This window comes from Girardinichthys multiradiatus, chromosome 4 (genome assembly GCF_021462225.1).
Source record: "Girardinichthys multiradiatus isolate DD_20200921_A chromosome 4, DD_fGirMul_XY1, whole genome shotgun sequence".
NCBI classification, from domain to species: Eukaryota; Metazoa; Chordata; class Actinopteri; order Cyprinodontiformes; family Goodeidae; genus Girardinichthys; species Girardinichthys multiradiatus.
In genome coordinates, this window is record NC_061797.1 from 50,163,514 (window position 1) to 50,181,855 (window position 18,342).

The 18,342-nt window shown below is 40.8% G+C and overlaps 1 protein-coding gene across 1 annotated transcript in view; it reads right to left on the bottom strand.

Moving 5' to 3' along the window:
* LOC124866761 (SH3 and multiple ankyrin repeat domains protein 2-like) overlaps nucleotides 1-18,342 on the bottom strand; it is a 317,419-nt gene that overhangs the window by 81,788 nt on the left and 217,289 nt on the right. Inside the window, exon 14 of the mRNA XM_047362701.1 lies at nucleotides 721-860. Coding sequence (XP_047218657.1) covers nucleotides 721-860 — 140 coding nt within the window. The remainder of the gene's footprint in view (nucleotides 1-720; nucleotides 861-18,342) is intronic.

Genomic DNA, 18,342 nt, shown 5'->3' on the forward strand with positions numbered 1-18,342 from the left:
AATGGGCATGTAAACAATAAAACATTCAGACACGAACGGTTTAAAGTAATAATATCTGCCTAAGGTCACAGCATTTACTTCCTCTGGATCCAGAGTCTGAAGTTCCACAGTTCCACAAAAGCTGCAACACTTAGTTTGTTGTGATTTTTCTGAGATATTAAAATGTTACCCCTGCTAGATATTCTGAAATGCTGCATCAGTTACAGTTTGAAAGTTGTGTCTGGAAACTGAACAGATTACTCCTGTTGTCCAGGTTGAAGTTTGCAAAATCTCCAGGCTACGGAGGACATTAAACTGGGATGTGTAAAACAGAAACAGCCAAGAATTTACTGGATCACAAATGTTTTGCCCCTTAAAATACCAAAGACGAATTACAACAAAATAATATCCCTGTTCCCACAGAAAGACCACAGCTACATGTTTTATCTCTCATCACATGAAAAGTTTTTTTTAAAGAACCAAATTTAGGTTTTGTGAGTTTATCTCCTGGAAGATAAAGAATGAAAGAAAAGCAAAGGAGAGCCTATAAATACTTATCTTAAAGTTTTCTCTTTATGTTCTCATGAGAAAATCTTTGTTAGAAATGTGCATAACTGAATCAGGACACCTACATTTTATATTTTTCTGGATATAAATTTAGAAAATAAGCTTTTGTTTTCAAACCTTTTTTGTCAGTGTTGGGGCAGGTTAAACTAAATTGCTGTTGAGCCAATCACTCACCTTTGACCCTGTCTCCTTTGTACAAGTTGATCTCTCCCTCAGCATGGGTGGTGTAAGAACGAACCACCACAAAGTGTCTGCCTGGAACGGCGCTGTACAGCTTTCTCCTGGGGCCGACCGCCTCACTGTGACTGCTGGGACTGAAAGAGGAAGCATAAAAGGCACAAAACAGGTCAGGACCAGAGGAGAAGACACAAGTTATTCATAGGAGGCTAGCTCCCTGGTTTAATTCAGAGCTGCATACTTTAAAACACAATGTTAGAAAATCGGAGAGAAAATGGCACTCTACACACCTAGAGGATTCCTACTTAATCTGGAAAAATAGCCTACTGTTGTATAAAAAGACACTTCACCAAGCTAGAACAGCTTATTTCTCATCATTAATAGAAGAGAACAAGAATAATCCTAGGTTTCTCTTTAATACAGTTGCTAAACTTACACAGAGTCATAACTCTGTTGAGCCATCCATTCCCTTAGCTCTCAGCAGTCATGACTTTATGGGATTCTTCTTAAATAAAATTGATTCTATTAAAAAGAAAATCTTTGACATACTCCTGAAGATGATTACTTCATCCTCAGCAAGTGAGACAACATTGGAAATAACTGCAGAACCTGATTTGTGTTTGGACTGTTTTGATCCTGTGAAGCTTCCTGAGTTATCAGAAATATTAGCTTCATCTAAACCTTCAACTTTGATCCAGTCGATCATAATATTCTCTTAGAAAGGCTGGAATATGCTGTAGGGATCAGAGGAACAGCGCTAGGCTGGTTTAAATCTTATCTGTCTGACAGATTTCAGTTTGTTCATGTAAATGATGAATCATCTTTAAACTCCAGAGTTAATTGTGGAGTACCACAGGGTTCAGTACTTGGGCCAATTCTCTTTACTATATATATGCTTCCAATAGGTCAAATTGTCAGGCAGCATAGGATGAATTTTCACTGTTACGCTGATGATACTCAGCTTTATTTATCCATGAATCCTGTTGAACCCAACCAGTTAGATAGACTACAAGCATGTCTTGAAGACATAAAAACTTGGATGACGTTAAATTTTTTGCTTCTAAATTCAGACAAGATAGAAGTTGTCGTCTTTGGACCGGAGTCTTTAAAAAAGAAACTGCTTAGTCAATCACTTAACCTGGATGGCATTAAATTGACCTCTGGTAATAAAGTAAAAAACCTTGGTGTTATTTTTGACCAGGACATGTCATTTAAATCCCATATTAAACAGGTTTCTAGGATTTCCTTCTTTCACCTCCAGAACTTTGCCAAAATTAGAAATATCCTGTCCAGGAGTGACGCTGAAAAACTAGTCCATGCATTTGTTACTTCAAGGCTGGACTATTGTAATTCTTTACTATCAGGATGTCCACAAAATGCAGTTAAAAACCTTCAGCTGATTCAAAATGCTGCAGCAAGAGTTCTGATGAAAATTAAAAAGAGAGATCATATTTCTCCTATTTTAGCTTCCCTTCATTGGCTCCCTGTTAAATCCAGAATAGAATTTAAAATTCTCCTCCTCACATATAAAGCCCTTAATGATCTAGCTCCATCATACATCAGAGATCTGATTGGTCCATATGTTCCTAACAGAGCATTTCGTTCTCAGACTGCAGGTTTACTGGTGGTTCCTAGAGTCTCTAGAAGTAGAATGGGAGGCAGATCCTTTAGTTATCAGGCTCCTCTCCTGTGGAACCAGCTCCCAGTTTTAGTCCGTGAGGCAGACACCCTGTCTACTTTTAAGGCTAGGCTTAAAACTTTCCTTTTTGATAAAGCTTATAGTTAGAGTGGCTTAGTTTATCCTGAACTATCTCTGTAGTTATGCTGCTATAGGCTTAGGCTGCTGGAGGACATAATGACCACTTTCACTCTCTTTGCTACATTCTCATACTACTCGCTAATTCTGCATTATTTGCTATTATTTCAGCATTTAACTTTATGTTCTCTCTTTTCTCTTCCTAGAAGCTACACCTGGCCTGACTCTGTGTCTACTTGTGACACCTTTCTGGAGAGGGGAATCGTCCGAGCTTCTGCTGGCAACAACTTAATGCTCACCTTCTACAGATGATCCACTTGGCCCTGTCTTTCAGTGTTTAACCCTTTCTCTCTCCTAGACATGGCTACTGACTGAGCTTCTACTGTAACTAACTCTATGTGCTCTCTTTCAGACTCTAACCTTGAAAACTGGCTCAGAGTTTATCTGTTCTTTCTTTCTAGGTGAAACGACTAAAGGAGCTACATCCATTAACATTTACTTTTCCTTCCCATAGAAAGTACTCCTGGATCAGTGCTTCTTTGTTCTCTTTGTGTCTCTGCTCTGTTCTCTCAAACCCCCAGTCGGTCGTGGCAGATGGCCGCTCACACTGAGCCTGGTTCTGGTTCTGCTGGAGGTTTCTTCCTGTTAAAAGGGAGTTTTTCCTCTCCACTGTCACTACATGCATGCTCAGTATGAGGGATTGCTGCAAAGTCAACACCAGTGACTGTCCACTGTCTCTACATGCTCATCCAGGAGGAGTGAATGCTGCAAGTCACTGACTGGATGCAACCTGCTGGGTTTCCTTAGATAGAAAAACTTTTTATCCAATTTAAATAAATAACTGAATCTGACTGAACTGTTCAATGGTTACGATTAATAGGAATGTATGAACCTGACTGTTGTGAAGAACCTTGAGACGACATGTGTTGTGAATTGGCACTATATAAATAAACTGAATTGAATTGAAGTTAAAAACACAACTCTGTTCAGGTCCAGAGGAGAGGACACAAGTTGAAAACACAGCTCCAGTCACCTTTGGTTTCATTAGTTTTCTCCACACTTCTGTCTCTTACTGTCAATCAGGTGTATGACTGATCAGGCAGGTGGAGTCTGCCATTAGGTGGTGATTAACACCACCAGTTGAATCACTTCCAGACTTTATTAAATGTAGCAGCTTATGCCTTTACTGCAACCTTCAAACTTCTTTCAATGAGGTGTGAGAAACACTGAAACCCAAAATGTTTCAAGTCACACAAAAAAAGCCCAGAGAAGATTAAAAAACAGGAAATCTGAGTGAGTCTGTGGGTTGTTTAGTTCATCACCACAATGACAAATGGAGAACAGAGAACAGCAACTATGTGTCTGTGATCAGACAACCGGACCATAGCCTGGTTCTGACCCACAGAGCTGCTGAAAAATATCAACCTGGTAAATTCTGAACTTCCGCTAATGGATCTTTGGATTGAGGATTACATTACAAAAACGCCTTCAACATTTATAAAACACTTCTTCATTCATGTACAGAGCTGAGACATGTGTTCAAGGAGGATAGCATGGTAATATAGCGCCACTTAGTGGTTAATCTTCATAACTAATCTTCATGTAAGTGTCACTTTATGATCTTCCAATTTAAAAAAAATCCAACAAACACCTTACTATAAAAGCTGTTTAATGAGGTCAGAGCAGACCTCCTAAAGGTGATTTTCCTGTTCCATTGTGCAGAGAACAGAGAGGAGCTCAAACAGACACATGGAAGGGAGAGGAGGCAACAGGAAGGCAAAACTAGGAGAATAAAAGGAAGATGGAGTGCAGGAGGGAGGGACTGAAGGACTTTTCCAGTAAGTGGGTCACCTTGTCCTGCAGACTCCACTCCTCCTCACATCTTTGCAGGCCTTTGGAGAGCTAACCCCATTCAGAACCTACTGAGACTGCTTGCACATTTTCCAAGGGAAAGCCACGGACAAAACTGCAACCGAGCACTCCGAGCAGCTAGAAATAGCGTGCGTACCACCGAGAGGCCAATACTGTAGTACTGAAGCACAGCAAATTATATAAAGCTGTGATGAGTGCTCAGTTTGAAGGTTGACGGCTGAGTACAACCTTCTTTCCTCATTCAGAGTACATCACTGCTGCTGTTCTGCAAGAAGACTCATATTTGTTGGCTTTTATGTTTTCCATTGTTTACTTGTGGTGTCAGCCTGAAGGTCCAGCTGAGAGATTAAGAGTGATCTTGGCCAAATGACATCTGCTGCTCAAAGTCGCAAGCAAGGACAGAACTAACAAACTGAGAAGTGCAGCAAATACACAGTTATAGAGAAAGTTCAGCACCAAGACAAATGGTCCAGTTTATGGTCCAATTTGAGTTCCCCATGCAGGTCAGTGATGGGGAGGCAAATTATTTTATTTGCAAAGAGCTGATATGACTAAAACAGCCACCAGAGGGCATAAGTGGAGCAGTAATGTCACAGGCAGTTGCTGGAGCCTCCGAGAGTGATTAATAACAGTGAGTGAGGCTCAGCAGACACAGAGGAACCGATGGAGTCTCATGAGTTCACATTGTAGGTTTGCAGAAGACCTAGTGGTTGTAATCAGCAGGTGGCCAGTTAGTGGGGTGTACAGATATCCCAGCGGCCTCCTGTTGGAACCAGTGCATGCATGTGGGGCACCCCCACACGTCATGTCATCTGTGCAGCTGTCAGATGCTCTGGTAACTGCATGAAAGCACAATTGCTCCTGATGCCATCACCTGCACCCTCTGCTTTTAAATCAGATCATTCATCATGGCTGCTTTCCTTGTTTTTGACACTGACTGCATTAATCAGGTTGCTAAACATTCACAATTAGAAAATTGTCTCTTCCCCAGTTTAATTTTTCATATTTCTCAGCAGAGGAGGCAACTCCTGGAAGACCTGCTTCTTGTTTGTTTTTCCTAATTAGTTATTATTTATCACAGAGTTCAAATCATCTTCATACCACCTGATGTTTATATGTTCTGATGTTCTGTAATGATATTTAGAGTAAAACAAAAATCTTCTTTAAAACTGGACTAGCTGGTGACCGTAGGACTCTGGGTTACAGTATGTGCATTAAACTCAGCTAGCTTCACAATGTTTTACAATGTGAACTAAAACTGTGGAAATGGGTTAAAACTGGGAAAAACTAATATTTTTCCTGACTGTATTATTCTTTTACCACCTTTATTCACATCAAGATGAAGCTAGAAGCCTCTTATCTCATTTTCCATCCAGCAGAACCCCAACATCTGATAAAAGCCACAGTGAGACCAACAGGACACCCTCCTCCGAACAACTTTGGCCTGAGATCCGGTCCATGAAAACCACAAAGGAGACTAGAAACCAGGAGCACCCCTGCAGGAATCCAACCTTCACTGGGAACAAGATCAGCTAAATGTTGGAATCACAGACACCAAATCTCACTTTAGTTACACATGGAGCAAAAACAACCTGTCAGTCCCACAGCAGCCTCCACAGAATGCCTCCAAAAAACTTTAATCTTCTCAAGATCCACAAAGATACGTTAACAGAAGAAAGCTTTCAGCTGACATCTTGTGGAGTTCTTCTCATTAAAGCCCAAAGACTTACAAGATTCCTCCTTTAAGGAGCCAAAATCACAGAGAATTAAGAAACTGCTGCAGTATTTGTTCATTAATTGGAAAATCACGTCAGTAAACTCCAACTTCAGGTGGGAAAACTACAGACACACATAATCCAGATGCGTTGGGTCCTTGACAAAACTTTTAAAATTTACCAAAAGTCCAGCTTTTTCTGAGGCTAAAATAAAGAAAATGTTTATTTCAGCAAACATTACAACCCCCTTCTGCTGCTGCAGAGATTATGTAATTCTCATGTTCCTGCTGTAATCCCAGAACATGACCCACACATGACCTGTAGGAATCTAGCTTCGGACAGTTGTATTATGTCAACAGTTATTAAAGGATGTCAGCAGAAGCAGCTCTGAGGAGAAAAACAAACAGCAGATGGAGCAGGGGTCTTTACACAGGCTGCAAATGTGAAAAAATGGGATATATGAGGCTTGTTGCTGCTTTTTCAAAAATGACAATGTGAGATTTAAGATAAAGCTTTTTATTCTCCTAGCAGTCATCAAACTAAACCTCAGAAGGTTTAACTTCCCACAGTGCTGTGTTCAGAGCATTTCATGTAGACGACTGTCGTCCTGCAGCTTCAGTCAAAAAATGAAGGGAAAGGACAAAACCAACATGGCAACAGGTTTGCAAAGCTTCATCTGTATGAAGGTCAAGCTCTTGGAAACAATGTCCTCTGGACAGATGAGACCATAGTAGAGATGTTTGGCCATAAAGCACAGCACCATGTATGAAAGCAGAAAATCAGAACCAAAGCCTACTACTGTGGAGAGCTTGTAATCTGGGCTTGTTTTGTACCCACAGGATCGGGCACTATGCAGTCACTAAGTGGACCATGAACTCCTCTGTAGACCAAAGGATTCTAGAGTCAAATGTGTGTCCATCTGTCAGACAACTGAAGCTTGGTCCAAGCTAGGACAACAACAGAACCATGATCCAAACACAGCAGTAGATCTGTAACAGAATGACTAAAAGAGAAAAGGATCAAGGTGCAGCAATGTCCTAGTTAAAGTCCAGACCTAAACCTGATGCTGTAGTAAATTTTAATAGAACAAACTGGACTTATTCTCCTTTTGTTTTGTATAAACCCTCAGTAAATCTCTGACGTAAATCTGATGTACTGTCACATGGGTTTACTAGTCTGTGGCCTTCAGATGATCTCATGAAATCAAATTTTATTTAAACTAATTGTTACAAATAGTTAAACATATTTCTGTGATCATTGTGTCCTTGTTTTTTTGTCTTTGCCTGTCAGCTGAAATATTTGGAAACTTCTGTAAGAAGCTTGTAAGGATTATGATTATTGATTAATAAATATTCATCAAGAATCATAATTTAAAATAATAATTAGAAAAATATTAATTTCTTAACCAAAAATCATCACTTACGAATAGAAATCAGAGATATCCTCTGGTGTTGTGATCATGGGCTCAAAGCTCTTTAATAATTACAAATTATTAACCAAAACCACCAACTGTCACTGTTAATTCAACCACTTCACCGAAGGTGGAGGAACTTTGACCTTGTTTTGACAGATAAATCTCTCTTGCACGAAATAAACACAAACGCTTCTCTTAATTATATAGATGAAGATTTATTGAAGCCAAATAATCCTGATATACCATTATTCTGGTCCAAAAACCTTCACCTAACTAACAAGCACTATTCTACACAAAAGGAATAACAATGACTACCTAACAATAATAATAAAAGAAAAATAAATATGCGCATTTAGTGTCTATGAAGCTCAAACCAGCAGTTTATGGATAAAATGTGTAATTTGGGTTAAATGGAAATAAATCCTCCTGGTGTTGATGTCTCGATCAGCGATCAGCTGATGAAACTGTGAGGCCACGCCCCTTTAGCCACTATCAGCTGATCGCCCCAAATCTTGAACAAAGAGTCATAAAACTCTGAGGCAGGAACTCAGTGGAAAATTTCCAGCAATAAAACTGGAACAAAGAGTGGTCGGCGAGGCCCAGACCACAGCTGCCTTGAATGAAAAACTTGTTAAAGTCCAACTTCTAACTCCTGGCTGATTTGGGATCATTAACCACGCAGCAGCAAATCAAAACACAGCTCAGCATAAAACACTTCCATCAGTATAGCAACAAGTTAATACCTGAGATTAACTACTGGTGATCCTGCATCACCTTAACTGCTTCATCCTGTTCTCAATGCACCTATCTGGTTTAATATGAAAAGAACAAAATGACTTTGAAGTTGATTTCTTATCTCCACCGGTTGAGGATCAGGTCTGAAGAAAAAGGAGGGGAGGGGGATCACGCGTCCGTGATCGAATTAAAGAGGAAAAAAAACCCGGTATCTTCTCATCCGTCCAGGAGGGGAAAAGATGAACCATTAGTCGACTGCATACACAAGGAGGAAAACTCTTCTCCTTGGACATAGAACCTCTGTAGGGTTTTTACCTACGCCGAGTGTGGCACGGTCTTCGATCGGCAAATAAATCCTCTGATCTTCTCATATCAGACAGATTTCCAGCTTTCAAGCTCTTCTGGGAATGGCCTTGTGGAGCAAAAGTTCACCTGCGAGCTTGTTTCTCCAGGTATGCGCCCCCTATACGCTGTCCTGCGACAGGCGGGAAATGGCACCGGAACTTCATGTCCTCTGGGTTTTACACTCTTGGTGACGTCAGAGCTGCGACGTCTGTTGAGCTGCGCATGTCATAATGTGCGACCAAAATGGATGGTCCCAACAAGCTTTAACATTCTCATAATTAGACACTAATAAACACTGTCAAATGCCAAACTCCCTATTCATTTCAGGGCAGTGACTAATTTCACTGAGAGCAATCAATTATTTTTCTCTAGTTATCCAAAACTGGAGTCATTTCCAGACTTACCTTTGGTCCCAAGGCACCCAACCGATGCCAGTTATTCAGTTAATTAATCTACCCTTAACGAGACATGCTGCAAACGACATTTACAGTTACAGTAAGAGGTTTACATACATTAATTGTGATCATGAACGACACTATTTTGGTCTTTAAATGATTTATTTAAATGGAAACGTTTTCTCCAATGGAGAGAAACAACATCCAGCTGCAAAGATTTTCAGCAAAAGAAATTTAGGTGCACCAGTTTGAATTTATTGTGGATTTTCTCTTAAGTTCGGGGACAAGCACGACTTTCCCATTCATGACAGATTTCTGAAACTCTCGCTGTTCACACTAACAGACTGGGTTTTGTTTCACGACTAAAGGATCAAAATTGGACCTGCTGCTGGATCACAGACAGGATTTATCTATCCATCTAAAGCTAACTGAGCTCATCAAACTGAAAAGTCTGGCCAGGGCGACAGTTCAGACAGGTTATATTTCTGTGCCACTCTCAAAGTTGGATTGCCAAAAGGGACACATTCCCTGTTCCCCTGCCACTGGTGGAAGCACCATTTTCTACAGCATGATGCTACCACCACCGTGTTTCATCACGAGGATGGGGCGTTAAAGGGGATGTGCAGTGTTGGTTTTCCACTGGTTTTAACCTTTTGCATTCTCACTAAAAACTTTAACATCCTCTGATCAGAGAACCTTTTTCCACATGTTTGCTGTGTCTCCTACATGTCTTTTGGGACTTATTATGACTTTCTTCCAACAATGGCTCCCTTCTTGCCAATCTTTCATAAATGCCAGATTTGTGGCGTGTACGACTAATAGTTGTCTCGTTAGCAGATTCGGCCACCAGAGCTGTGAATCTCTGCAGCTCCTCCAGAGTTACCATGGAGCTCTTGGCTGCTTCTCTGATAAATGCTCTCCTTGCTTGTCCTGTCAGTTTAGGTAGATTTCCATATGGTGTGTATGTCTGCAGCTGAGCCAAAATCGAATGTCCTCTAACAAACCTCTGAGGCCTTCACAGAACATCTGCATTTAAACTAATAAATTACACACAGCTGGACTCGGATAAAATTACTTCTGAAGGCAACTGATTGCGCTGAATGTTATTCATGAGTATTAGAGAAAAAAGGAGACACACTTTTCACATTAATGTTTCTAAAAAATGTAGAAAACCATGCCTCCTTTGCCTTCCTCGTCACAGTTATCTTTGTGTCGGTCTGTCACGTAACGTGACAGTTTCATAACAGTTCAACTAAACTGCACACCAAGTGGGGCGTTCACACCCTGCTGATGAAACTTAATTTAATTTGTGAGGGTAAAAATTAAAGTTCTTCTTGTTCCTTCTGGTTATGGCCTGATAGAAAATTTTTAATCTAAGAACATAATTTCCAAACTCTCTGTCTATGTTAATTGTGTTTTCCGTGTTCTGAGCGATGTGTGCATTTACAGGCGTGCCGTGCCCATATTAGTTTATGGTCGGATCAAATCAAATCAGGTGAATTTCATAATCACATCAAACTCACAGAGGAAATCTGCTCTGTGCTGTAATTGGGTTTGCTTTGCAATATAACCCCTGAATTTCTTCAAACTGTGATCTCTTAATGAAGTTCTGGGCAGAAAGGAGGAGAGACGACGCAGCTCAGTACGTAACGCTCTCTGGCGAAATCACAGCATCAGAGAATATTAACAGTGAAATATTTATGAGTCATATTGAACACATACAGCAAACCTTTGCTGTTTGACTGTACGGTTTCCAACAGCTCCGGCCGGTCAAGACACAGAGGACATTTCTCACCACATCGAGTTGGGAGGCGGTTGCTATGACGCCCAGAAAGGTGACTGACAGCTGCCACTGTTGGGTGGTTGGTGTGAGGAACAGAAAGCAAACGGGGCTGAGGGCTCACATGAGGCCCTGTGCTGCATTCTGGAAAATGACATGTCAAGTGGGAGTGGAAGGAAAGCCACAGAGCGGCTGTCATGTGTGTGGGCACCGGCTGGGTGAGGCGAGGGGGAGTGAAGGGTGGGTGAAGGAATGACTGAAGGCAGAAACAAAGAAAGAAAGCAGGGGCTTATGGGAGCTGTAGGGTGGGGAGATCCTGAAAGAGCTCAATGTTCGATTTAAACTGTGCTTTTATGTTATGACGGATCAGAATCTTACAGATTTGACACCATCTTTCTGATTGTCAGCAGGTTTTAAAGTCAAGTAAATCCAACCTCTGGTGATGTAACTGCGGCATGTCATGATTCAACACCCTACACCAGAGTCTAAACCAAAGAAGTCCACCCAAAGATAACAGTCTGTAGAGCCTCCTTCAGCAACAGTAACTCACAGACTTCGACTGGGCCAAAACCTTTATCCTTACCTTTTTAATCTCCTGCAGATCAGCTGTAGAACAGCTGTTCTGTTGATGACCCAGCTTGGGCCAAATTGAACGTTCTACGGCAGGACAGATGGACTGACATGGACTTAAAAATATTTTGGTATACAAAGATGTTCATGATCCACTCAGTGACTGCAAGGTGCCCAGGTCATTCCTCCTCCACCACCGTGCTTTACAGTTGGTTTGAGGCATCTCTGCACACTCACCGACATGGTTCTGTGCATTATGGTCCCTGCTGGGACGTCCACTGTTAGGAAGATTGGCAGCTGAGATGTTTTCCACTTGGGAATAATCTTTCTCTCTGTAGAATGATGGACAGATAGTTTGGAGATGACCTTATGACCCTTCCCAGCAACAGTTCCTTTTCTAAGGTCATTTCTGATTTATTTCCAACATGACAATGTATTAGCACAAAGCTGTATGCTCCTGAGTAGCAAACTGCTAAAACCCCTAATTTTATAGATGTGCTCACACTCATGATGATCATTAATGATAAGTTTTCCCATTTTAAACTAGACAGAAGCAGCAATACTATTTTTTAGTATTAGTTTGTGTAAATAAACTAGGATACAGTGTAAAACATCATGTGTTGTTCATCCATGGTTTGCATGTCCCCATCAGAAGGTAGAATAACATGATTATTTCTTCTACCAATGAAAATCGAAATACCAATTGATTAGTAATTAGGTACACTTGTGTGTAATTTAATCTGAGTCCAACTGCAGCTATTTTGTTGCTGGCCTCAACGGTCCTTTAGAGAACATTAGAGAACAAACAGTATCATGAAGACCAAGGAACACAGCAAACAGATCAGGGAGAAAGTTGTAGAGACGTTTAAAGCAGGGTTAGGCTCTACAACAAGCACTGAACACCTCCCAGAGCTGTGGTCGAGAGGATGGACCAACTGCAGATCTACTGAGACATGGACGTCCACCACAACCAGGGATGTAAAACTCCAGTCCTTAAAAGGCGGTTTTCTGCAGTTTTCCAGTGTTTACTGGGTAGGATACACCAGAATCAGATGGTGGATACATCTCCTCACCATGCACTCAGGTTCTAGTCATGTAGGACATACAGCAAGTCATAGGAAAATTTGGGCTGTTATTGATGTCCGATATTAATATTGTGTTATGGCCGATAACTACAGTGGCAATTCCATAATTCATAATTGATGCAAACTCCAAAAGACACAAACGCAAAGAACCAATGCAACAGAAAAATGCTGCAAATACGAAAACAACAGTCAATTGAAAAAAGCTACAAACTCGCTCCACAAAACAGAAGTACACCAGACCACTAGAGGGAGTCGACCACTCATATTACCAACGTAAATATGGTGCTGTTCTATAAAATTGGAAAACATTACAACCACTTGATTAAAAAAGACACGAAGGAAAACGTACCTTTTTTTTTCTTTCCTCCAAGTCCCATCTGGGCATCCCGTTAATGTCTTTACTGAGGTTCTGGTCTAATATGAATTGGTGGTGGACTCCCCCTAATGATCTGGTGCAGTACATTTTGTAGAGAGAGTTTGCAGCTTTTTTATTACTGGCTGTTGTTTTTGCTATTTGCTGTTTTGACATTTGCAGCATTTTTCTGTTGCAGTGTTTTTTTGTGTTAGTGTGTTTTGGAGTGTGCATCATTCATGTGTTTGCAACACGTTTTTGCCATTTGTGGTGCGTTTGAACATGTTGGCCACCGTAAATAACCGATTCTGATATTATTTGATACAGTTAATAAAGACCACACCACTGACATTGCTTCTTTGCTTTAGTTAAACACCCACAATCCTGTGCTTCTTCACTGTCACATGACCAAACAAACACCACATGACCAACCCTCTCTTGCCCCTCCAGAAAAACAAACAGAATGGAAATAAACATCAGTTGTTAATATCGGCCCAGTTTCACTGATGGGACCAATACAGATATATGTTAAAAATTGACAAAGATTGTCCGATACTGATGTAAACGCTGATATATCGTGCATCCTTAATTTTTATTGCTTCCAAAGCTTTCTGGGGCAGGGCGTATTAACCCAGCAGGAACTAGAACTATTTTCTGCCACTGGTCAATCCACATTTGATGTTAAGGTGACAATTTTCAGTTAAATAGGCGGTGTATATAATGAGCCTAAATATGTAATACAGGAGCATGTGTTTTAACAGTGTTCAGACAATGAGGGAGTTTGTGACACAAAAGAATAAATGAGGTGAAGAATTTATGGGTTTTAAATTCCAGTAAGAGAAAAAGGAGATGCTGAAACATATTGAATATTGTCACTAATTGCCTTGTTTCTGTAAGTGGGGCAGCAGAAGCTGAGCAGAGCCGCAGCTTTGAATGTTCCTCATATCTAACCCTGATAGACACGGAGTGATTAGGTTACAGACCTACATTAGTAATAATGTTCTGTTTTATAATTACCACCCAGTAGGTCATCTTTTTCTGAGCGTTATAGAGAATCCAAAAGTGACAGGAAGAATTTCAGCTCAGCTTTAGCTTCTTAAATAAATTATCCGTATAAACCGGATCTGTTTTCCCACCCGGTTAAGGCATCAGCTGACATACGTGTTAAACTGCATCACATATTTTTCTGCCTGTAACTGTTATCACAAGTCAGTGACAAGCAGAAAAGCATCGTTCCTGCTGATCTGTGTGTGTTTGTAAGGTTCTTTATCAGCAGCATGCAGATTCACAGAGAGAAAACATTTTTCTGAAATCTGTTCCTCGTAAATACATCTCCTGTGCGTCGGCTGAAAAAGACGATTAGCAGCTTTGCTTACGCAAAACTAATCTGCAGTTAGTGTTTAAACTAAAAATAAAAAGTTATGACCGTTGATGGTAGCAAAGCGTTTATCTGCAGCCTGGTTCTGGAGGAAATCAGACAACTCAGAATGGATTAATCATGATAACGGTCATCATTAAAACTTCCCATTCTGAGTTTGCAAACATGCTGATGAGGCTGAAACATGCATCACCTGCTTCTACAGCGGGAGGCACATAATTCTGCAAGCTGGTTAGAAACTCCAACAATCTGAAGCAAATAATGATGTCTGAACATAACCACAGAACACCTGGGTTAGCAGAGTCGGGTTTCTTGAAGAAACAAGAGCTTGTTGGACTTAAACATTCAGATAGGAATATATACTTCAGCCTTCTGTCATTTATTAAAGTTATTAATAACGCTAAGTTGGGCATTTTTGATGAACTGTAGGGCAGAATCTCAGCTGATTGTCACATTATACTAATTTTTTTTAGGTGCTAACTGCATTACATCAAATTGAATCTTTGTTCTGGATCTTACCTTATTGAATGACTGAGACAGATTCTGTGTCTTTCATGTAGGGCTGGGCAGTAATGATGTAATATTAGACACTATGATATCTAAAACAGCAATGTTTTGCTCTGGATGCTGCTGTCAGCTGTGCACAGCTACGTTAAAAATGTTAAATTAAATGTGTATAAAGAATGTACTTCCTGTACAACTGCGGCTCTGCAGCCTTCCTGCTGTGATGGTGCAGAAGCTGATGATTAGAAGTGGGACTGCAGGAAGTGTGACGTCTCCCAGCAGCAGTTCTACCACAGCAGTTGCACCCTGACCTAAATGTGGTATTTATTTATTCCCTTTATGGCCTAATGAGAAAATTTAAGATGAGTTTTTTTTTTCTCGGTAAAATTCTGTAGTTTTCCACATTTGGTAAATGGTAAATGGACTGAACTTATCTAGCGCTTTCCCAGTCATAGAGACCACTCAAAGCGCTTTACACTAGAGCCACATTCACCCAACCGCACTCACTAACGTTCACACATTCATACACCGATACGCAGATCAGTAGGCAACTTGAGGTTAAGTGCCTTGCCCATGGGCACATCGACATATGGCAGGAGGAAGCTGGAATCGAACCCACAACCTTCTGGTTGCAAGACGACTACTCTTCCTACTGAGCCACAGTTTTATTTTTATTTTGCACATTAAATGTGCAAAATAAAAAAAAAGCGCTACAGGAATTTACACTAGATGTTTCTACACTGGTCAGGCTTAAAAAATCTGAAAAAAAGAAGGTGGACGGATGGACTGACAGATATGGAATAAAATCTGGAATTCCAAACATTTTTCCATGATTATACAGACCTAACAAATGTTCAATTCAAATTCCTATTTTTTAGGCACATAGGAATCCTGTAAATGAAACCCAGAAGCTCCCATGGTGAGAGGACAGAGGAGGAAGCTGTTATGAGTCATGAGAAAATGAGGCAAACACTCAGATCCACGTCGCAGTAAATAATCACAAGAAAAGTACATTACAAATGATTGCTATCACAACTCATGCTTATGTGGCTCTTTCTTTATACACTATCCATGTAATCTTTATATAATTCCTGTCATTTTCATTACCTATATATAACCAGCCCCGGCCTGTGAAGCACACATTTGGATCGGGTCTTTGGAGACACAGACGGGCCAAACTAAGGTAACTTTTCTAAATCTGTAACAATATGATGCTGAAGCACGTGTTTTTTTTACAGCCATAGGAGAAGGTTATATGAATTATTTATTTATAAATTATAAATATTTATAAATTATTATTCAAAATTAATCTAATCTAGAAACATCAATTCTATTCAATGAACTGATGCAGGAACCAGTAAACCTCCTTGTTTAAAGACATATAAAGAGTCACATTTATTATATTAACAAAGAAATGATTTTATGGACAACTAAAAATTAAAGCAGAGTGTCCATTTCACATACTGGTTGTTTTATAGCTTTTCATACAATCTTCAGATATTTAAAAAATAAAACACATCCAAACATTCTGTACGTTTTAATCTTGCATTATGCAATAATATAGAGTTGATTTGTTCAGATAAGTTGTAGGAGATGAGAGATCTGGAGACATAACAAGTGTAATAAGACAGTAAATAAAAAGTAAAACCTAAAATCCACCGGAAAACAGGTGATGAAAAGTTTGCAGTCAAACATTTTTGTAATTTTTCCTTTATCCGAGTGTCTGACTTATTGCTTCCTTGGGATATGATGTAACACATAGGACCATTTCTTTTTAGCCATTCTTCAAAGTGGGAAAGAGTTTCCTAAACTGCACTGGGACTTTAACTAGGACTGGGAGCCTTGGTCAGATGAGGTCAACATTGAGGTCACCAACAAGCACTTCAGGTGGGTCTCATGGGGAACAAAGTGTGAATATGTGGAAAAGCCAATCATTCACATTGTTAGGTACAGTGGAGGATCTATGATGCTGTGTTCTGTTCCTCTTCCAAAGGCCCTGGGAACCTTGTTAGAGTCCATGGCATCATGATCTCTTTACAAAAACCTTCTGATCTCTGAAATGGGTCAGGATGTTGGTCCAAATCATATGGCCAAATCTACCCAGAAATGGTTCAGCAGACACATGGTCTGTTCACCTCAGCTCAGCCCACAGCTTTTCCAGGTTTGGGAACTGAAATGACTAGGGTAGAAGTTGTGAGCTGAGCTGAGGTGAACAGAGCCTTTGTTAGGAACCTGGACTCCATCACCATCTAGAGAGACCGTGGAAAGAAGAACAGCCTCGGGAGCCATTTCCTCTGAACTGGTTCCAGTCTTTAACTGGTGCTGGAGCTTACTAAGCAACAGTCCTTTGTGTTTCCACTGACACATATTGTGGGCCCAAAAACAGGTGCTAACCCAGCACCAGTTTGCTGCTGGGGCAGAGGAAACAACGGGTTCAGTCAGGAGCTCTGGGCGGGTTCATGGACAACAGCAGCCAATCAGATTCTATTAAGCACCAAGTTTAAAATTCCAGAGTTTAGTTTTGCTTTTGATCATTTCAATAAAACTGTAAATTCAACAAGAATTAGCATCAGAAGAACAGAAGCTGACTGTCATCCAAGGGGCTGTAGGTCATACAAACACAGTTTGATGTTCCATCAGTGCAATCTGCCTACTTTGATGCTACTGCAGATGCAGTCGATACCATCTGGGTTTATCCTTTTTGGAGAGAAAATCTGCCCTGGTACAACCAGCTTCTCCATACGGTGCCTGAAATGCCCAAACGTCCTATCTCTGATCTTCTTGCAGTTTATTTTGAAATCTGTGACACTGTTGGTCTTTAGAGATAACTCCCAGCTGCTTTCCCAGCTGCTGTTCTGGATGGGACATCAGCTGATCAGGATGGGGAAGCGTTCACAAGCATCAGTTGTTCTTTAAAACAGTCAAAGCCACATTCACACGGTCACACTCACAAACATGCACAGATTTATACAGCCATAGCCAGATCACATGACAGGGGAGGAAGCTGGAATCCCAACCTGCATCTTTCAGATCTCCACGACTCCTCCCAATGAGCCACAGTCACCCATGATGAGTTTCACCTCTGAAGTTAAACCAAACATCTCAATGAATTGCAGCAGTTTCATTCTAGTTGAGGTCCAAGGAAGATAGAAACACTCAGAACTGGTCAGTTTGCACCGAAACAAAAGTTTCCCTCCACAAAGTTTTACACTGATGTCAGAAGACATGTTAATGATGTTCATGTTACTGCTACGACAGCTGTCCTCCCCCATCAATCCTTCGCCTTCTTTCATCTCACTTGAACTCCTTCAGCGGCCTCCTCATCCTCAGGAAGCGCTCCATGTTTGAGATAAGGCTTCATTCTCACACCTTAATGTAAAGGAAGGTATGAGATCTCTGAGCTGCAAAGAGTGGCCAACGCTCCAAATGTGTCCATCTGCCAAGAGAGCGGCGGAGGAGGAGGAGGAGGAGGAGGAGGAGGAGGCCAAGGATTAGGTGCCTTAATCTGGATTGACAGCTACATCACTCCAAGAAGGTGCCCATCACTTCCATCCTCTCCGTGTTGCAGTCTGCTGCACAGATGCAGACCAGGTTTCTGAATGAACTCACGTAGGAAATTCCCAGTGGTCTGTGCACGCAGCGTCCAACATACATTCACGTGCAACTTCCACGCATCCCATAACCAAGCAGCCATGGCAACCGTTGCCGTGGCTACAGT